This window comes from Ovis aries, chromosome 10, assembly GCF_016772045.2.
Source record: "Ovis aries strain OAR_USU_Benz2616 breed Rambouillet chromosome 10, ARS-UI_Ramb_v3.0, whole genome shotgun sequence".
Lineage (NCBI taxonomy): Eukaryota > Metazoa > Chordata > Mammalia > Artiodactyla > Bovidae > Ovis > Ovis aries.
In genome coordinates this window covers 12,425,053-12,447,360 of record NC_056063.1, presented here as the reverse complement: position 1 = coordinate 12,447,360, position 22,308 = coordinate 12,425,053, and the positions used below count along the sequence as shown (strand labels likewise).

Here is a 22,308-nt window from a genome sequence, read left to right as displayed (position 1 = left end):
GTAGAATCCAGTTCGCTGACCAGGGACCAAACTCAGGCCCCCTGCATTGGGAGCTCAGACTTTTAGCCACTGGACCCCTAGGGAAGTTCCCTCAGCTGTTTTCTTGTGAAGTCTCCTACCCACTTTCTTCTCAGCACCCATCACAGTGTCACACATATGGTAGGTGTTCAGTATAATTTAAAGATGGTAACAGCTCTCGAGTTAGCAAGGCCTTTAGCTCAAAGTGAAGTCTTCTGCATTCTCTTTGCCTGCTGTGACAATGTAAACGTTTTGTCTTGCTCAATGCACTCCTGATATTTTGGAGATGTGCTATAGTTATATTAGCCTTTGTTTGGTGGTAGTACCACTTCCCCTTTTGGCACGCATGACAGAGAGGCAGCTTTAGCCAGTGTCATACTTTCTTCTCTTACTAAACACATAGATTATGCTCATGTAACTCTTGCACCAGTCCATCCTAAAGGAAATCAGTCCTGAATGTTCATTGGAAGGACTGATGTTGAAGCTGAAACTCCAATACTTTGGCCACTTGATGCCAAGAGCTGACTCATTTGAAAAGATCCTGATGCTGGGAAAGATTGAAGGTGAGAGGAGAAGGGAATGACAGAGGATGAGATGGCTGGATGGCATCATCGACTCAATGAACAGGAGTCTGAGTGAACTCTGGGAGTTGGTGATGGACAGGGAGGCCTGGTGTGCTGCAGTCCGTGGGGTTGCAAAGAGTTGGACACTACTGAGCAACTGAACTGAACTCTTGCACGGGAGAACAACCCAAAAAGTGTTTGACTTGGGTCCTTACTGACATTTTGGCCAGTGTATCGCCAAGATGTGAGTTTTCTGTTTAGAATTTATTAAGGTGTGGTAATAAAACATGCCCACTCCAGCATCCTTGCCTGGAAAACCCCATGGAGAGAGGAGCCTGGTGGACTGCAGTCCATGGGGTTGCTAAGAGTCGGGCAGGACTGAGAGACTAACACTAACTAATAAAACATGAGGGGGGGGGCGGGGGCGGGGTAGGGGGGAGGGGCGGAGGAGGGGGGAGGGTTAGGCTTTCAGGTATTGATTGAATACACGTGTGGTTACAACAAATCCAGATAGGTGTACCCACAATCTCCAGAAGACCTATGCAATTCTGGAAAGGGTTTGAAGCAGTGTACTGGAGAGCTATGGTTTTGCCAGTAGTTATGTATGGATGTGACAGTTGGACCATAAAGAAGGCTGAAGAATTGATGCTTTTGAAGGTGGTGTTGAAGACTCTTGAGGGTCCCTTGGACTGCAAGGAGATCCGACCAGTCAATCCTAAACGAAAGCAACCCTGAATATTCACTGGAAGGACTGACGCTGAAGCTGAAGCTCCAATACTTTGGCCAAATGATGCAAAGAACCGGCTCAGGAGAAAAGACCCTGATGCTGGGAAAGACTGAGGGCAGGAGGAGAGGGGACGGCAGAGAATGAGATGGTTGTACGGCATCACCGACTGACTGAATGGACGTGAGTCTGAGCAAGCCCCTGGAGACGGTGAAGGTCAGGGAGGCCTGGCGTGCTGCAGTCCATGGGGTCACAGGGAAAACGAAATACACGAAGACCGGGCCATTCACCAAGAAAGAGTGACACCATCAAAGGCTCCTCACACCCTTCAGCATCTCCTGAAGTCGCTAGCACTGACGGGACCGTATGGAGCCGCCGGAGGCCTGTCGGGGAGTCCGGGGACGCGCCGCAGGTGAGGGCGAGGCGCGCCCCGGGGTCACCGCCGGCACGCGCTCCTCCCCGCCGGCCCCGGGCACGGCTCCAGGCGGCGGGGACCAGCACCCCAGCGGGCCCAGGGCCGCCCCGGCCGGCCGAGCCGGGCGCGCCGGGGGAAGGAATTTCCGGCGGACTCCGCGCGCCGCCGCTTCCTGTCCCCCTCGTCGCGCCGCCTCACGCCGCCCGTCCCGCAGCGCCGCTCGCCGCGGACCCCCTGTCCCTGCGCTCGGCCACGGCCCCCATGCAGTCGCGGCTCCTGCTCCTCGGGCCGCCTGGCGGCCCTCCGGCCGCGCGGCGCGTGCGGCTGCTCCTGCGGCAGGTGGTGCGGCGCCAGCCCGGAGGCGCCGCGCCGCGCTCGGAGGCCAGGCTTCTGCACGCAGGGGCGGGGGCCGGCTCAGGTAACCCCGGGGCGCCCCGCGGCCGCGCTCGCCGCGCGCGGGCCCTCCGCGTCCCCGCGCCCCCTCACTCCCCGCGGCTTCCTTGGGAAGGAGCGCGGCTCCGGGAGCTCTAGTCTCCGCCTCTGTCTGCTGGGTAGCGCGGGGCCAGGCGTTTGCAGTCTCTGAGCCTCCTTCTGTGATGCGAGGGGCCTGGCTTTAGGTTCCTGATGATCTGAAATGATGCTTTTTCCTGACCCCAGTGGTTCCTTCACCATCCCACCCCGGGATTCTGACTTAGATTACTGTACACACAGGGGTTCATGCAGCTGCCCTCAGAGGCTGCGGAAAGCTGGGCCTGACCTTGCTCTCCGAGTCCCCAGGACCTGGATGGAAGTCAGTCCGTGCCATGTTCCAGCCAGGGCTGGCGGCCGCTGACAAGTGTACGTTCTCGCCAGAGAACCCCTTCGTTCTGTTTTAAACGTATCCGTGAGCCTTTCTGTCGAAGTTCTGCTTGGAAGTTTTCTTTTCTCCCAGTTCACGATGTTCTAGAACCCAAACCTCAACTTGATTTAGTTTAAACCCTTGACTCTATATGATTGAGGTCATGGAGACCTAGAAAAGAAAAGTGACTTCCTGCAGATCACACAGCTAATCCTTGGCAGTGAAAAGCCCAAGAGTCCTAACCACTGGACCACCAGGGAATTCCCTGCTCAGATTTCTAAGCAAAGTATTTCCTGGCTCTTCCCCGGGCTGGTTTTAGGGACTCTGTGTTTGTGCTGGAGTTAGATCCTTTGTGCTGGTTAAGGAAAGGGATGTATGTTGTTGCTTCACTTGAGTGGCAGAGTGATTCTAGGCAAGATATTCAGCGTCGTTGCCAAGAATAAGGGAGATTTTCACTATGAAATTGCTAGTTTCGTTGTTTCTCTTGCACGCTGCTCCCCCCACCCACCAATAATTTTCCTTGTCGGAAATGAGGGAGATTAAGTCCTATCCATTTGATTCATTTCATTGAACAAATGCTTTTTTCCTTTTTCCTGTATAGAGTTTTATTTCATGTTTTGCTCCTCTATCAATTATTACGTTTCTAGGATTTTTTTTTTGTTTCTTCTTCGTTCTTTGAGCTGTTTGTTTCTCCTTTGCCTTAGCAGAGGTCAAAGATCTATAACTCAGGCTTTAGAATGAATCAGCCTGGGTTGGAGCCCATTTCTGCACTCTGTGTGTGTGTGTGTGTGTATATGTATGTATTTGGGGATTTGAGAGTAGGTTACCTAATTTTGTGTCCCAGTTTTCTTAACTGTAAAATGAGGATAAGGAAAGTATATTAGATAGGGTTGTTGTGAGGATTTAATTAGTTATTAGGGTCCCTGACATATATTAATGTTCAAAGTTAGCTTCTTTATTATTTTTAGTATATTTTCAGCTATGTGAGATTTATTATTTTCTTGGCTTTAGAAGAAATGAAAACAGTTCCTTTTAGGTTTGAACTGTGAGAACTCTCTAGGTAGGCTGTTGCCTGTGTGTGTGCTGAATTGCTAAGTCGTGTCTGAATCTTTTTGGCCTATGGACTGTAGCCCAGCAGGCTCCTCTGTCCATGGGATTTTCCAGACAAGAATATTGGAGTGGGTTCCCATTTCGTCCTCCAGGGGACCTTAGCAGGGTTAAGTCATGTGAACTTTAAATAATAATTGTTCTTTGTACATGAATAATGCGTGTTGACTATAAAAACATTTAGACATGACCTCAAAATGTGTATTATGTTGAGCAAATCCAAAGTACAAGCTTTGCTGCAAGTGTGAGACTCATGTACACATTACTAATGACGTGTTCACTTCTTAGACTCAGTCACTTAGCATCATGACACAAAGAGTAAGTTATGTTAACCCTACTTGCCTTGTTACCACAAAGATTCTTAAGGTTGAAGATACGAGGACTGAGGATAAATGTACCTGGAGACTCACCAGAGATCTGGACTCAAGTAAAAACAGCTGTGAGCCAGGTAAACAGGCAGCAAGCTCTGGGCTTCCCTAGGATGTAACACTGGCCATCAAGGTTGGAGTGTCCCCTTTTGAACCAGATGTCACACATAGACAAATGTAAACCACAAATAGCAGTGTGCCGTAATGAATTACAGTTTAGATTGGGAAGATGTGCTCATCTGCACTCAGCCATGTGACTGGTCACTCTTCTCTCTGCCAGTAATTGACATTGCTTCCTAGTAGTTTGGAAAAAGAACAACATGGTACATAAACAATAGATATAAATTATATACTATTTTTATCTCTCCTAGGCTGTATGTATGTCTTATTTATTTTTATGTTCCTTTTTGTGCCTGTCAACTCGTTGTACCTAATAAGCATTCAGTGTCTTATTATGTTCCCGTTCATACAGAGGGAGCAGGAGTGGCTGGAATTTGCTGTGTTGGCCTTTAAGATAGGAGCTTTATAAAGCCTGAGAAGCGGAGGAAAGAGAGGGTCATTTTGTTTAAAAACAAACAAACAAAAACAAACCCAAACCCACCGCTTTTTATCCTTTGTCTAAACATCCATAATTTGTAAATTCTGCATATCTCTTTACACTTCAATTAGTTGTATTGTCTCTTGGTTTTAGAACAAAGAGGTTAACAAGGAGGTTAGCTGCTGCAGAGTTCTTTTGTTGTTGTTTTGGCTGGCTAAGTACCTGTGGTACTTAGTTCCCTGAGCTGTGGTTGAACTTGGGCCCTCAGCAGTGAGAGTGCAGAGTCTTAACCTCTGGACTGCCAGGGAATTCCTTGCAAAGAATTTTCAATAAAGATTATTGTAGTGTTTCCTCAGGAGGAGACAGATTAGTTCAGTAGGACTCTCATGTCAAACAGGCACAGGTCTATCATGGATCAAGTGATAATATGGAAACATAACTCTGTAACTCCACTTTGACATTTTGAACACCGTCCTTTTATACTGTTATAATTAAAGGGTTTCACTACTTTATGACTTTTGTGTATAAGTTTTTTAACAGAAGTATTTAAAAATTCTGTATAAGAAATCTATGTTTGTTGTAAGTAAAATACAGAGAAGTCCTCTAAAACGGACTGTTTCCATGTAGATTCATGATTGTCTTTTTTTTGTGTTAATGTTACCAGATTTTTTAAAGTGAAGTGAAGTCGCTCAATCGTGTCTGACTCTTGCGACCCCGTGGACTGTAGCCTACCAGGCTCCTTGGTCCGTGGAATTCTCCAGGCAAGAATACTGGAGTGGCTTGCCATTTCCTTCTCCAGGGGATCTTCCCCACCCAGGGATTGAACCCTGGTCTGCTGCATTGTAGGCAGACGCTTTACCATCTGAGCTACCAGGGAAGCCCAGGTTTTGTAAAATAATATGTATATTATTATGTATATGAATACAAATTTCTTTTTAAAAAAGTGAATCATGTATGTTTTATAATTTATTCTCAGCTGTTATTGTGAATGTATTAATATGGTGATAAATACTGCTCTATATGGTTATTTTAAATAAGCATTAAGTTCATATATTTATCCATATAACTTATTTTACCAGTATCCTATTTTTAGACATTCAGGTTATCTATTTTTAAACCTATAAATGGTGTAATAAACATCCATCCGTATATATCTTTGTGATTTTAAGATTATATCCTTAGTTTATAATAGAATTAATGACTTTGGGGAAGGGAAACATAGAACTTCTGCTTCAATTCAGAAATATAGTGTAAAGGGGAAAACCTATATGTGTGTGTGCACAAGTCTTAGCTCTCTATTTACTAGGCATTGAACTTTGGAGGAATTATTAACTACTTTGCACCTGAGGACAGTGAGTTTTGTGTATTAAAGAATTTAGCAATAACATCCCAGGACAGTTGTAAGCGAATAAATTGCTAGGAAAACAATTTATTGGGAACACAGAGACTAACCTGGAAACTGCTGATAAATTTGGTTTCCTCTTGGGTCTAAGTTTTGTATTAAAAAAAAAAAAATGACAGTTACATCGTTCTTAACTGAGGTAATTCCCCTTCCCCAGGGGGCATTCAGCAATGTCTGAATGCATTTTTTGGTTGCCCTTACCAAGAGAAAGGGGGTGCTACTTATATCTAATGGGTAGAAACCCTTGAATCTGCTAAACATCCTACCATTCTACAGGACATTCCCTCACAATAAAGAATCATCTGGCCCAATAAATCAGTCTGTTGAGAAACCTAGAAGTAAGCCAACTTCTTTGGTTGGTTTAGTTCAAAGTTGCAGGTCATTGAATTGTGAGTCTATTTCAGAGTTGAATGTCCTAAGGTGTGTGTATTAATTAACTTGATTTGTAGCCTACAGTTTGGCAGGCAAGAATCATTGGATCTCCCATTGTAGAAGAAGGGCTGCCCATGGATGTGCCTGAAATATGTAACTAAGAAAAGCATTTTTGAGATAGATAAAGATCTTGGCAATAGAACAGCTTTGAACTATCTGAAGAAAATACCCACAATTCTTCTGGGTTGGCCAAAAATTAAATAAAAACTATCAGTCATACAAAAAATGTAAAGACTTACTGCTGCTGCTAAGTCGCTTCAGTCGTGTCCAACTCTGTGCGACCCCATAGACGGCAGCCCACCAGGCTCCTCTGTCCCTGGGATTCTCCAGGCAAGAACACTGGAGTGGGTTACCATTTCCTTCTCCAGTGCATGAAAGTGAAAAGTGAAAGTGAAGTTGCTCAGTCGTGCCCGACTCTTAGCGACCCATGGACTACAGCCTACCACGCTCCTCTGTCCATGGGATTTTCCAGGCAAGAGTACTGGAGTGGGGTGCCATTGAAACTATCAAATAAACTTCTGGCAGAGCTATATACTACAACATTTGTTGATTAAAAATTGAAGAAAGAGCAAAATCTTTTTGATATTCAGTCCACACTGATAGCCATAAAGGAAAACAGAAGACAGAGTATAGAGGATATAATTGGTGAAATTCTCTATGGACAAAAGAGTAATTGACAAATTTTTACTATAAAATAATACTTTAAATAAAAAAAAGTGCTCTATAAAACTTGATCAAGAAGTCCTTTTGGCTTAATTTTATTCTAAAGCTCATCACTTGATGAAAATTTATGACTATTAGTATTATTTTGATTGAAATGTTTGTTCTCAGAATATCCTCAGGGTCAAAATGTCCTGTATTCCTCTGTGAGTATGTGTCTTCTTTGTAAAAGAGGAATAGTGACACTTGCTCCACCTGCCTTTACTATACAAAATTCGTTGTATTAGTTAGCAGTCATGAGGTTTTCAGTGACAGAAATATGTACAGAAAAACGTGTCATTGGTTCACATAGATGAGCAGTCCAGTGACTTCAGCCTCGGCTAGATGCAGGATGTCAGAATTTCTTTAGGGCTTGGGCTCTCTTCCTTCCTTTCCCTTGGTTCCGCCACTCTCTACTCTTCCTTTGCTGAATCTGATTTTCTGCTGTATTGGTTTGTGTCTGGCAGGCTGTCTTAAGGTGGTAGCAGTGATAGCCTTACTGACAGGCCTAGATTTTGACTGTCCTTATAGCTCACAGTATGAGAAGAAGTTCAGTTCAGTTCAGTTCAGTTCAGTTCAGTCGCTCAGTCGTGTCCGACTCTCTTTAACCCATGAATCACAGCACGCCAGGCCTCCCTGCCCATCACCAACTCCCGGAGTTCACTCAGACTCATGTCCATCGAGTCAGTGGTGCCATCCAGCCATCTCATCCTCTGCCATCCCCTTCTCCTCCTGTCTTCAGTCTTTCCCAGCATCTGGGTCTTTTCCAGTGAGTCAGTTCTCATTGAAAGCTCAGTGCTTACATTTTGGCATTGTTTGTAATGATAAATGTAATAAATGTTAAGCAGCATATTCTATAACAATTTATACTTTCTGTTAACTCATTCTTAGTTATTCTAACAATTTCCATTATGAGTATTTTATTAACTCGAATCTTTTTAAACAAATAATTGCACTTAACCAAAATGTTTTTGTGGCTTATTTGAAGAGAGGCGTGCGTTAATGTCTTTTGCTTATGCTGTATTGCCTGTTGTGTAAGTATCATTATTGTCTTTTAGATTAATACTTAAAGCACCTCACTTATATGAATCCTTTACAAATAAATGACTTGATTTTTTTTTTTTTACATTTTTGCTCAGTTTATTATATTTTTAACTACTTGATTTCTGAGCACGTTAGAAGATGGGCTATTCTCAAAGAATGTAGAAAACAGGGGGCTTGAAACAAAACCTAATTAAGAAAAACAGTATTTGACTAAAAACTATTGGGTTGGCCATAAGTCCGTTTGAGTTTTTCCATAAGACATTATGGAATAACCTGAAGGAACTTCTGGTCCAACCCAATGTAATCATTCATTTATCTATTCATTTATTGAATACCTGCTTGGTTTGAGGTATTATTTTTGGCACTGGGGATACAAAAATAATTAAAACATAGACTTTGCTGACAAAATGCTATAGTCTTACAGACTGAACAGTGGTCTTCAAATGTTTTTCTCACTTAGTTCTTAGGTTTTACAGATATATATCCCTATGTACATTTTTAGGTGGATATCTAGAAATTTCCCTGATAAGTATAAATAGTTGAAGAGCATGTTGTCTCCATTGTATTGTAAATATTGACATTTAAAACCAAAAATTGTTACAACACTCTTTAAAATGTATTTTTAGAATGTGTAGTCTGAAAAAAAAAGCACAGCCTAGAAGCTGAGAGCTTTATTTTGGTGGATTTTCTGAGGACTTCAGGGCCAGGACACTGCATCGAAGATGACTTTGAGAGACTGCTCCAGAGCCAAGCGGGGGAGCCAGCGTATGTAGGAGATTTTGCAGTGAAGACCAGGTAGTTAGAACATTGAAAGGATGCTGTTAGTGAAGGAAGACCAGGTGTCTGCAGTTACGGGACGTCGTGCTTTCCTGTGTGTGGAAGGGCGCAAAGTAGGGCTCGCTCCTTTGAACCACGCTTCCGACAGCTGGGGCTGGTACCCTGTGACTTCTCACCTCATGTCCCCTCAGAGTGCACTTTCAAGGGTGGCTGTAGCGGTGGGGAGCTTGCTTCCATCCTGAGTCCCCTCAGGGCTCACCTTTGGGTGGGTGTAACGTGTGGCTTGACGGCTGCAACATTCTTTGTTTACTGATATGGCAGGCAGTATTTTAGTTCACAGTCTCTCCGGTCCAAAATATGACCAATGTTTGAGAGACATTTCACAACCAACTTTTGTCCTACGTTGCTAGGAATGCTTATTCCTAGGTCAGGCAAAGGTTCTTGATATACCACTCCAGGTGCTAATTTCTGGAGTAGACCCCATTGATAATTTAAAATCCTCTGGATCCTCTGATTTACTAGTCTATTATGATCCAGAAAATGTTTTCTCTTGTTGCTTTTTCCCATATGTAGAATTACACTGTTACAGTTATCCTATTTATTTTGAAAATTGTTAGTATGTAGAATTATAAATGTGATCTAATACCTCAAGATGTTTAGCCATTATCAATTTTCTTGCCTGGTTACACATTGGGTAATGTAAGAGAAAAGAATCTTATAAAATAGATAGGATATAAGTAATACAGCTAATAACATTGGTAAAGTCAAGGTGTAGCAGGGAGACACAAAGAATGAAGAATATGGAAACAGAGAACAAATTAATGATTAGTATGACTCGTTATTAGTATAACTAGTTATAACTGGTTGCAATTAACCATCAAGTCCACAGAAAGCTAGCCAGAGAAGCCAAATTCTGGAAGGATCAGGTAGAGAGAAAAATGTTATATTTTTGTTTACAAAGGTATAGTTCATCAATTTGTTGTAGGCCATAGCATAAGAGGTAAGTTTTTTTTTTTTTTTCTGGAAAACAACTATTAAAAGCCAATATGTTTCCAAAAAAGTCATGAAGTTATAAATCATATTTATCTAAAGACTTTCAGAAACTTGTATTTGTTAAAAAGTCCTTTTTATGAGTCTTCTTGACTCATTTTGTTGAACTATCAGTGTAAACTAATGACTGTCTATAAAGGGTGAAACTTAGACTGGCATGGTTAGAGATCTGAGTACAGTGCAGTTGGCAAGAAACTTGGCTGTTTCTGTGACATGAAACATTTTAAGAGAACCAGGTGGTGCTAGTGTTACCCGCCTGCCAATGCAAGAGACTTAAGAGACCTGGGTTTGATCCCTGGGTTGGGAAGATCCCCTGGAGGAGGGCATGGCAGCTCACTCCAGTACTCTTGCCTGGAGAATCCCATGGACAGAGGAGGCCGACGGGCTATAGCGCACAGAGTCGCACACAGTTGGACACACCTGAAGCGACTTAGCACACACACAGAATTATGACTGATAACATTGTATCAGGGCGTATATCGCATTTTAGGAATTCCATATAAATTTTGGAATATATTCATGACATTCATCTATACATTTTAACCTAAAGTTCACCTCCAGTCACTTGACAATGTTTCTCAAGTAATTCAACATACTAAATAAGCCTAATTAGTTTAACAGTCCTCTTTGAGGTTTTGCAGTGTTCCTTTGAAGAGTTGTTTTCAGTGCTCAGTTGCTAAGTCATGTCCAGCTGTTTGTGACCCCATGGATTTTAGCCCACCAGGCTCAAACTTTGTCCGTGGGATTTCTTAGGCAAGAATACTGGAGTGGGTTGCCATTTCCTTCTTCATTTGAAGAGTTAGCTGGAAGCTAAAAGAACTTGTTAGATTTTCATGTTTGGAAAGTTTGTTAACAATATCAAAAAGGTTTAAAACACAATAAGGAGGGAGGGGATATGTATACATATAGCTGATTCGTGTTGTTGTACAGCAGAAACTAACATAATATTGTAAAGCGATTATACCCCAATTTAAAAACAAGAACACACACAATAGTATCATAGGTCATATGAATTGATGTTTATTTAACCAAAGTCACAAATGATTTCAGAAAACAAATACAGATCACTTAAGGGCGCGGGAACTCACACAGTCTGCTATGAAAGGCAAACATACATGTATGGTGAGATGCAAAGTCTGGGCTCACTGAGCTCATTCCTTTGACAGCCATCTCAGATAACTGGGCCAGTATCCTGTGCTTTCTGATCAAAGGCAAAGGAAACTGTTCTCTTAAAAGAGAGAAAATTAGATCTAGTCTTTTACCAGCTTACTTTTAACAACAAAATCACTTAATTAACTTTGATTTAAATCTAGCCAATCCTGACCATCCACAAACCTTCCATCACTGCCTGTATCTGTCTTTGTCTAGTTTGTCCTTTAGTCTTTCCATCCAGAAACAACCAGCTCTAAGATAAACTTACTTTCTTTTCTCTTAATATCATGTAGTTCCATTTTTAATACCTCGTTTTCTGAAAAACACACATTCCACTTTCCTACTATATACTGAAATGTTTCCTGTGTTATTTCTGTTAGCTTTAATTACATGTTTAGATTAGAATCCTCAACTCTTAAAAACCTTAATTTCTAGTGAAAACTAAGAAGTAAGCAATTACGAACTGTCTTTTACATTAGCTTTCTGTAGATTGGCGAACATAAATACTAGTGATAATTTCTAAAAACCTTTCCTTTTTTGTAGAGAACATCTCAGGGTAGCACCAAACATATTCATTAATAAGTCCTAAAAACCTTTAGTTTCTCTGTTAAGTAATTGACATATCTTATTTTATTTGAGAATGACTTGTTATTTAATAAACTTCCATCACTTAATTTAGCATAGCTCTAAATTCAAGTTGCCAAATATCTGGAGAGATTATTCTTAAGTAGACATTCCTTAAATATAAATATTCCTTAAAAGTTCATCCAAAAACTATCTCATTTGCATTGAATTCACTTGTAAATATTTATTATACCAAGTTATTTTTCATACTGACAAATTTGCAATAGATATTAACAAATTTTATTTAACTTCCATTAAACCTTGGTACAATAAGTATTGTACCTAATGTTGGTCACTCTAAAGACATGTCTGTATTAATTAGCTCAACAAACTTAAACTAACCTTAAGACCAGGTATTAACTTAATATTAAATATTTTCAATTAACATGAACTTGAAAGTCATTTTGATCAGTTTCTTTCTGTGTAGAAATATTTAGTTTGTAAGCATTTACTTTTGAGTCAATTAAATAGAGCTCTTATAAATTTAATTTTGATATTTTCTAGAGATAGAGATATCTCATATATATAATGTGTACAGAGATATGTGAATAGGCAAAACTAGAGAGCTCATGGCTTCACTTAAGAAACTTAGAAATGAATCAGGTATTACAGTATAAACTTACTAGTTTGTAAATAACACTTGAGATGAATTAAATTGGCGTGCTTAGATGACTGAGACTTTACTATTTGTGGAAAAGAGGTTTAAAGATTTGTGTTTGTCTTTGATAAAGATTCTAAGAAGTCTATGAATTAGATTTTCAGTTGAGGGAGGCTTTCCAGTGGTTTGAATTTAAAATTACCACCTTTGTAATTTTTTCCCCTTGGCTTCAGGTTTTGCCTGACTGAGCAATTAGACTCAATCTCAGGTCATTGTGGGCTATATTTACATTTCTGATTTGCAGAGCTTTGCAGGACAAAAACAGTTGTTTTTAATTACCCGAAGAACTGTTTGTCACCTCAGTGATGTTAAAAGATTGATTTGCCGCTATATATATGTATATATGTTTATATGTATTTTATTATATAATTATATATATAATATTTGAAAGTTGCTTTTCCATATCAGAGATTTCTAATTAAAATTTAAGAGTTCTATGTTCTAGAATTTTAGAGTTTACTCTATCATGCCTTCAAAAACTCATATAAAGCATTCAACAAAGAGCCTCTTTCTAAGTTCATAAGTTAAACCCAGAGCAAAATCACTGTTTTTATTTTTATTAGTCCTTGAATATTAGTTCCCACTTTTTTCTCCATTGTATGGCTCAGCTTTGTGTGTGTGTGAAGTTGCTCAGTCATGTCCGACTCTTTGCGACCCCATGGACTGTAGCCTACCAGGCTCCTCTGTCCATGGGATTTTCCAAGCAATAGTACTGGAGTGGATTGCCATTTCCTTCTCCAGGGGATCTTCCCGACCCAGGGATCGAACCCAGGTCTAGACAGACGCTTTACCATCTAAGCCACCAGGGAAGTCCCTATTGATTTCCTTTAATATATTTCATTCGTATTTCCTGACAAGCAGATCTATATGTTTTGTCTTATAATACCACACAGGGAAATATTCCTCAGTGAAACATGTCTATCTCAGAATTAAAGAAAACAGATGTAGCCATCTTATATAAAACCAATGAAAATATATCAATTCTTATATACTTATTTCAGTTCTATCTTTTATATCTTTAGCTTTCACTAGAATCCAGTCAGCAAGTTTCGATCTTACAGGAGGAGTTCTAGAAGTTTTTCTTTTTATTCCCTGTCCATTTTATCTTTTTTTTTTTTTTTTAAGGCTCTGGGATCCCCATAGAGGGCGTTGAGCCATGAAACTCAGGCCCTTTTGTTAATCTTGATTAATTGGCCTAATTGTTGGTCAGGTATCTCAGTGTAATTTTTTTTCCAGCCCCTTAAACATATACTTAAAAAATCTGGAGTAAATAGAGTGGACTTGTTTGGCTTTTAATGTTGGGGACCACATGGGGTTCCCTTCTGGTCCACTTAACCTTAGGTAGTGTAATATCAAAACCTTGTGTTTTAATCCCTTAAGTGTCCATTTTATTTATTGCATTTTGAATAACCATTTAAAGATTTCTTTATCTATTTGGGGTAAGTCTTTTTAAGATTTCTACCTTGTTGGAAAAAGTATCTAGACTTTCCTTACAGTTTTTTTTTCCTGTTAACATTAATTATTCTGATGTTTTTATTAGCATCTGTAAGACCCATTGAGGGGAAGCAAAGACCACAAATAAAACTTCCCAAACTGTTTTTTTTTTTTCTTCCTTGTTTTAAACTAAGGAAGTTCTAAGGATAGCCATTAGATATATTTCCTTTTTTCCATCTTTAATTTAATTTTTATAGATACCAGTAAAACAGCCATTTATAATGATAGCTCTCTAAAAACTAACCAATTTAAAAGCTTCTCTAATTTAAAGGCTATTAATGAGATGTATACTAACAGCGATTCAAACTAGTAAGATGTAAGAGGCTTCCCTGTACGAGAATGGGGAGGATGTCACCTAAATAAAATTCTTAAAGTACACGCACACACACACACCTCCCTAAGAAGATCAGGCAGAACATTTATTGATACATCTCAAAGCGCGCACACACACACACACACACACACAAAGTACACGCACGGGCACATGCGCGCGCGCACACACACACACACACACAAACACACACACACCCTCCCTAAGAAGATCAGGCAGAACATTTATTGATACATCTCAAAGCGCGCGCACACACACACACACACACACAAAGTACACGCACGGGCACATGCGCGCGCGCGCACACACACACACACACACACACACACACACACACACACACACCCCCTCCCTAAGAAGATCAGGCAGAACATTTATTGATACATCTCAAAGACACAGGAAGAGAAATGCAAGTCTCCTCTACAAAGATTCTGTTAAGGTCAGAATTCTGAAAAGATATTTTTTTTCAAGCCAAATTTTTAACTTAACTGCATGCACACACCTCCCCCCTCCCCCAGTTTGGTCGTTTAAGGTTAAGATCTTTTTTTAGTAAAATTTAGGTACTTTCAAGTATGATCTAGCTGGAGTATTAGCTGGAGGCTGGTTTCCAGTTCTCCTTTAAAAATTTCAAGTCATTCTCCTCCCCCAACCTCTCAACTCAGACCTCTCAATTTCTTTTACTGAGCAAATTCCAGACTCCCCTATCTTCCAGTTAGGGATGTCTCTCAGTGTTTTTCAACAGGGCTCCCCTAATACCTTTAGATTAAGGCGTCACTCCCTAATATCTTTCGACTGGTGCTGAGAGATGCTGCCAAATGAAACTCAGAGTCATCAGCCATTAACAGGAGATCCTGGAGCCAGGAGAGACCCAGATTCATCTGGACTCTGAGGAGGTGGATGGGCACAAGAGGGCTCTACTCTCTCAGGGTTCTGGATCCCCATAGAGTTTAGGCAAAGGAGACAAGTATGCCCTGCTTGGTTGACAAAACTGTTGTCTGAAAAAAGTGCACAACCTAGATGTTGAGAGTTATGTCTCATTTGGCAGACTTTCTGAGGACTTCAAACCCAGGACATAGCATCTCAGATAACTCTGAGAGACTGCTCCAAAGAGGCAATGAAGGGGAGTCAGAGTATGTAGGAGATTTTGCGGTAAATATCAGCTACTCAGAATACATCAAAAGATCACTGTTAATGAAAAAATAAAACAACCAGACAACCCAAGGTAAGGAATTTAGTGCTTTTCTATGGATCAGTTCAGTTTAGTTGCTCAGTCACGTCCAACTCTTTGCAACGCCATGGACTGCAGCACACCAGGCTTCACTGTCTGTCACCAGCTCCCGGAGCTGGCGCAAGCTCATGTGCGTTGAGTAGGTGATGCCATCCAACCATCTCATCCTCTGTTGAAGGAGACTCCTGCCTTCAGTCTTTCCCAGCATCAAGGTCTTAGCCAGTGAGTCAGTTCTTCGCATCAGGTGGCCAAAGGATTGGAGTTTCAGCTCCAGCATCAGTCCTTCCAATGAATATTCAGACTGATCTCCTTTAGGATGGACTGGTTGGATCTCCTTGCAGTCCAAGGGACTCTCAAGAGTCTTCTCCAACACCACAGTTCAAAGGCATCAATTCTTTGGTGCTCAACCTTTTGTATTGTTCAGCTCTCACATCCATACACGACTACTGGAAAAACCATAGCTTTGACTAGACGGACCTTTGTCGGTAAAGTAACGTCTCTGCTTTTTTTGCCTTCTAGGCTGAGATAAAAAGCATCATTTTCTCAGATAGATCTGGTAGAGCTGGTTGTAGATGGTTGGACAGCACACACAGAGAACATAGAGTTCTGTTCTTCTCATGTTAAATTTGAGGTGTGTCTGGAATTTCGAAGTGTCCAAAAGGCTACTGAGAGGCATGGAACTCAGGAGAGAGATCTCAGCCAAAGTAGACACGTAAGACTTTAATTGTACAGAGGTCAAAGCGGGGCCATTGGTATGGATTAAATGATTCAGCAAAGTGTATCATGGTAACAACAGTTAGCCAAGAACATTGGCATTTGAGGCAGGAAGGACAAATGCCCCCACCCCGTGAGTGTCATTTTCCTCTTTGCCTGCAGCAGGCATGACAAATTGATCACTGCCCTGTTTGTTTTATTTATTAGTTGTTAATAGTAGTTATGATTAGTTTGGCTGGCTGTGTTTTTGTTGCTCTGAGAGCTTTTCTCCAGCTGGGGTGAGCAGCGGCCACTCTCTAGTTGGGGTGCACGGGCCTCTCGTTGCAGTGGACTCACGTGTTGCAGGGCACAGGCTGTAGGGTGCTTGGGCTGCAGGAGCTGCAGTTCCCAGGCTCCAGAGCCCAGGCTCAGTCGTGCTGCATGGGCGCAGTTGCTCCATGATATGTGGGGTCTTCCTGGACCAGAGATCAAACGTGTTTCTCCTTCATTGCCAGGTGGATTCTTTACCTTAGAGAGCCAACCAGGGAAGCCCACTACACTGTTTCTTAATGAGCCCAGTTTCCATTGTGAGTTCTTCTTTGGGTTTTTTGGAAGCCTGTTGATTCCCAAATGTCATCTTTTTGTTATGAGGTTCTAGTTTAATTCCATTTTGATCAGAAAGTATACTTTGTAAGATTTCAGTCCTTTGAAATTTATCAAGACTTGCATTATGAGGCAGCCAGAGGTCGAGTTTGGTGAATGTTGCATGTGTGTTTAAAGAGAATTCTGCCATTGTTGGGTGCAGTGTTCCAGAAGGGCGATTTAGGCTAAGTGGTTTATAATGTTTTCAGGTCTTTGCTTCTACACTTGGTCTTAGCCGGAAGGTCAGGAAGGGATCGCCTTTACTCCCATATTCTTCTTTTTTCCCCTCCTCTTCCGTCGCTTCTGAGAGAGGCGTAGTAAGATATGATTTTAAAGTTGTCTCCTGTCGCTTCTCAGTCCCATCAGTTTTGCTTCGTGTTTATCCCCCAGTCCCCCTTTGCCAGTCACCACCTTGGATTGGCTGTGTCCGTTGTTGTAACTGTGCCTGCCCGCTCCGTGTGCTCTCCCTTGCTCCTGCAGGCCCGGTGAGGGTAGTGGCTTTCTGTTCTTGCTAGTCCCAGGGTACTGCTCCATCTTTGTTGGTTTTCCCAGACTCTGCCCACACCTTCATAAATGCTTCCTGCATTATTCTCTCCTCAGTTACTCAGTTTGAATGAGCTATCAGTTTCTTGCTGGGGCCGTGATTGATAATGGATGTATTTAGGAAAAGCATTTCAGTCAGTAGGAAAATCCAGCGCAAAAGCCTGAAATGAATGTATGACTGACATGTTGAAGGAAGTGAGAGAACTTGCGGCTGAGTAGAAGAGAGGAGGATGCTAGCTGGAGATGACTTTAGAAGGGAAGTGAGGAGCCAGATCAGAAATAGCCTTGGAGGCCACTGCAAAGATGGGGGTTGAGCAGAGGACTGGCATCACTTCATTCTTGTTTTCTTATGATCCCTGTGGGCGCTCTGTTGATAACTGTAGAGTGCAAGCATCGAGACAGGAGATGTGTAAGGAGGTAAGAGATAACACTGTTTAAATGAGAAACTGGATTTAAATAGTAAATCCCTAACTGGCTTGCGTTGGCACTGTGGTGGTAGAGGATGGCGGGAGAAGTGGGCAGTACTACATATATATATATATATACATGTATCTTAATGACAGAGTCAGTACTGTTTTCTAATGGGGTGTGGGAGAGAGCAGTTAAGACTGGCTGTAAGATTTCTGGTCTGAGAAACTGGAAGCACTAACTTGCCATTCGCGGAACTGGGGGATACTGTGGGTGGAGCACGCACAGATCAGAAGTTCAGTTTTGCATATGCCAACCGGCAGGTGACTGTTAGGCATCTCAGAGACTGTTGCCCATGCTTTGAGTTCTGTGGTCTAGATTACAGATATAAATTTGGGAGCAAGCAATATATTGTGCTTAAAGGCACAAGACCAGATGAGCTCATCAAGAAGCAATTATAGATAGAAGAGAGGCTAGAACGGGGCCTCCACACCCAACAAGATGTTGAAGAGCAGAAGAAGGAAAGGCAAAGAAAGCTTGAGTCATAATGAGGCAGGAGGAGAAGCAAGGAGGTGAGAGGAAAAGGAGGAGGGAGCGGGGAGAGAGAAAGAGCAAGAGAGAGAGAGGTGAGGGGGCGGGGGGCGGGGAGGGTGTCCCTGCCTGGCGTGCATGCTTGCAGGCAGGGTCCCAGCTTTACCCTGGAAGTTGGTGGTTCCCGCTTCCAGCTCTCTGTGCCCGGGCAGCCAGACTCTGACTAATGACTAGGCTGGGTCGATTCAGTTTTCCTGCCCATGAGGTTGAATCATGACAGAGTTAGGAAAACTGCAAGAACAGTTTACTTAGGACAGTGTGCTTTGTATTAGAAGGTGCCTCTGGAGACTTGAAAGATGAAGAGTCGTGACTTTTGCCTCTGAAGATAGTGTTTTTTAAACTATCCCACAGGTTTGAGACATACCAAAATAAAATGGGGGAGAAAGTTGTCCCCTGCCCATGGTGTCCCACAGTGAAGCTGGTGGTGCCAGGGCTGGTTTCTCAGTGAGTTGCTCCTGGGATGTGTCTTGGACTGTGCATCCTGTGGCCTTTCCTGGCATACTGTGGGCTAGTTTCTGAGCCTAGCTAGTTTTCTGAGCCTGGTGTTTGTGTTTGTGGTTCCTGTGAGCTACTTCATAGAACTGCAGTAACAAAACCCCCGATGTCCTTGTACTGAGCTAGTTTGAGATGGAGTTTCTGTTACAGCAATTCTGTGAAATAGCTCACAGAAGCCTTGGTGACTTAGAGTCAAGATTAAATGAAATAGCATAAATACATGAGTCTTTAACAGTATTTTGGCTTTCCTTGTGGCTCAGTGATAAAGAATCTGCCTGCCATTTCAGGAGATGTGAGTTTGATCCTTGGTTCAGAAAGCTCCCCTGGAGAAGGAAATGGCAACCCACTCCCGTATTCTTGCCTGGAAAATCCCATGGACAGAAGAGCCTGGTGGGCTCCAGTCCATGGGGTCACAGAGAGTCGGACACGACTGAAGCGACTTAGCGCACATGCGTGTGTAACTTATGCTGTAGATGCCAGTTTTACAGCGTGGTGCCTGACGTGGACAGTGTCTGTGTGGTCGCCTGGCACGTCATATCTGTGATACACTCATCCTTATCTGTAGTCAGGAGAATCAGTATTGCAGAAGGCATAGTGTATTGCTCTCTTACAATGACTGTGTTTCTGTTTTCTCTTTTTAGGTGATACAGTTAATATTGGAGATGTATCCTACAAGCTGAAAAATCCTAAGAACCCAGAACTTGTGCCACAAAACTACAGTAAGAAATAATCATTTATTTATGAATTTTTCACTTCGTATCACTTCATCCATGAATGTTTTAGTAGAATCTTTGTCCACATCTTGCTATTTCTGTTTGAATTAGGATGAAGTTTAGACTTAATAAGATTCACAGATCTTAGGCGTTTGTTTTGATTAGCTTGACAGTTTTATAAACGTGTGTGACCACCAACATCGCTCTCCTCACCCTGAATGGCCTCTTGTGCCCCTTTCCCTCTACCCGGCTCTGGAAGCCGTTGCTCTCGCTTCAGCTATGGCAGATTCCTTTTGCCTATTCTTCAGCTTTCTGTAAATAGAATCCTATAGTTAAGGTATAGTTTTTGTGTCTATGTGTTTGTCTGTGTGTTTGTCTGTGTGTTTGGTTTCTTTCCGTCAAGATAATAAATTTGAGATTCATCCATATTCCTGTGCCTATCAGCTTGCTTTTGACTGCTGAGTAATTTTCCGTTGCATAATTATGTATCATAATTCATTTGTTCTCCTGTTGATGGACATTTGGATGGTTTCCGTTTTTGGACTTTTATGAATAAGGTACTGTGAACATTTCTGTACAAGTCTTGTGGTCACAAGTTTTTACTTAAATAAATAACTAGGAGTTGATGTGTCATAGGGTAGATGCCTGCTTAACTTTACTCAACACTGCCAGACAGTTCTCCAAACCAGTTGTACTGTTTTACCCTTTGACCAGCAGTAGTGTTCCCCATCCTTGCCAACACTGGTATTTCTAGTCCTTTTGATTTTACTCATTCTACGAGGTATGAAATGGTAACTCATCATGGTTTTTGTTTTATAACAGCTTTATTGAAATGCAGTTAATAAACCACAAAATTTACCTTTTTAAAGTGTACCACTCAGTGGTTTTTAGAATATTCACAAAATTGTGCAACCATGCCCCTATGTAAGTTGAGAACATTTTTTAAGTCAACAAGAAACCTCACATCCATTAATAGTTACCCTGTTTCCTCCTCCTCTTCCTCTTCCCCTCGCTGCCCCTCTAGCCTTTGGCAGTCATTAATGTGCTTTCTGTTTCCGTGGATTTGCTTGTCTGAACATTTCATGTAGATGGGATCATCTGACGTGTATTCTTTGTGCTTGGCTAATTTCACCTCACATGTTTTCAGGGTGCATCCATGTTGTAGCATGTATCAGTGTCACTCCTTTTTAAGGCTAGATGATGTTTCATTGTATGGATATATCACTTTGTGTTTATTCATTCATCAGTTTGGGAATATTATGAATAATACTGCTATGAATGTTCATATACAAGTTTTGTACGGACGTATGTTTTCAGTTTTCTTGGGTATATACCTAGGAGTAGAATTGCAAGGTGATATGATAACTCTGGGATTTCTTTGGAAGGAATGATGCTAAAGCTGAAACTCCAGTACTCTGGCCACCTCATGCAAAGAGTTGACTCATTGGAAAAGACTCTGATGCTGGGAGGGATTGCGGGCAGGAGAAGAAGGGGACGACAGAGGATGAGATGGCTGGATGGCATCACTGACTGGATGGACGCGAGTCTGAGTGAACTCCGGAAGTTGGTGATGGACAGGGAGGCCTGGTGTGCTGCGATTCATGGGGTCATGAAGAGTCGGACACGACTGAGCGACTGAACTGAACTGAACCGAACTGATGATAACTCTGTGTTTAACATTTTCAGGACTTATCAAACTGTTTTCCAAAGAGGTGGTATCGTTTTAGCTTCCCACCAGCAATGTATAAGGATTCTAGTTTCTTCATATCTTCACCAATATTTGTTATTGTCTTTTTTATGGTAGCCATTTTCATGAGTATGACATGGTATTTTATTATTGTTTTGATTTCATTTCTCTAATGACTTACCATCATTTCTTTGCTCAAAATCACGTCAATTCTTTTCTCAAAATTCCTTAAAGGACACTAATACCTTAGGAACAAAGGTCTTTACGTTTTATGATCCAGTTTCAGCCTTATCTCCTCTGACTGTCCTTCCCCTAGTCTGTGTTCCAGTCATTGGACACAATATAATTTTTTGCTTACTCTTCAGATTCTTTCAGTAGACCATGTGCTTCTTGAAGGAGAAGATCTCACTTTCATCCAATACACATTTCCATTGACTCTGCCTCTTAAAAGGCTCTGCGCTCCGTCCTCTCCACTCTGTTGTGCTTTTGCTTGACTATATATATGTGTGTGTGTATATATATATATATATATATATATATTTTTTTTTTTTTTTTAGTTATTTTCCTCAAAAAATAGTACCCTAGTGGTAACTCTAGGGATTAAGAAGCAATTTAACTTAACACAAACCTGTTCAGATCAATACTAATTTAATTTCAATAGCGTACAAAAACTTTGCTCCAATATAGCTGTTCCCCTCTACTTCTTTTGTATTATTTATTGTCATACAAATTATATCTTTATATATTAAAAGTCTTGCTGCACAATTAAAAAAACACATTTATTTATTTACTTGGCTGTGTTGGTTCTTAGTTGTGCCATGTGGCCTTGTCTCTAGTTGAGGCTCTTGGACTTAGCCCCGCAGCATGTGGGATCTTAGTTCCCAACCAAAGTTTGAATCTGAGTCCTCTGCATTGAAAGGCAAATTCTTAACCCCTGGATTACCAGGGAAGTCTCTCGTAACACAGTTTTATAATTATCATTTTGTGAATTTGTCTTGAAACCAGATGGAAGAAGGAAATAGCTACAAACAAAAATATATTAGTATGTATTTTTTATCAGTACATTTACACATG

The 22,308-nt window shown here is 41.5% G+C and overlaps 1 protein-coding gene across 4 annotated transcripts in view; it reads left to right on the top strand.

Moving 5' to 3' along the window:
- The first annotated feature begins 1,887 nt into the window (after window positions 1–1,887).
- VWA8 (von Willebrand factor A domain containing 8) overlaps window positions 1,888–22,308 on the top strand; it is a 383,005-nt gene continuing 362,584 nt past the window's right edge. For 3 of the 4 annotated variants that reach the window (XM_015098045.3, XM_060394273.1, XM_060394274.1), the window contains exons 1-2: window positions 1,888–2,138; window positions 19,476–19,553. In XM_015098045.3, the coding sequence (XP_014953531.3) occupies window positions 1,982–2,138; window positions 19,476–19,553 (235 nt within the window). In that variant the 5' untranslated portion in view covers window positions 1,888–1,981. Of the gene's footprint in view, window positions 2,558–19,475; window positions 19,554–22,308 lie in introns of all 4 variants that reach the window. The other variant, XM_042254643.2, reaches the window with a different exon arrangement.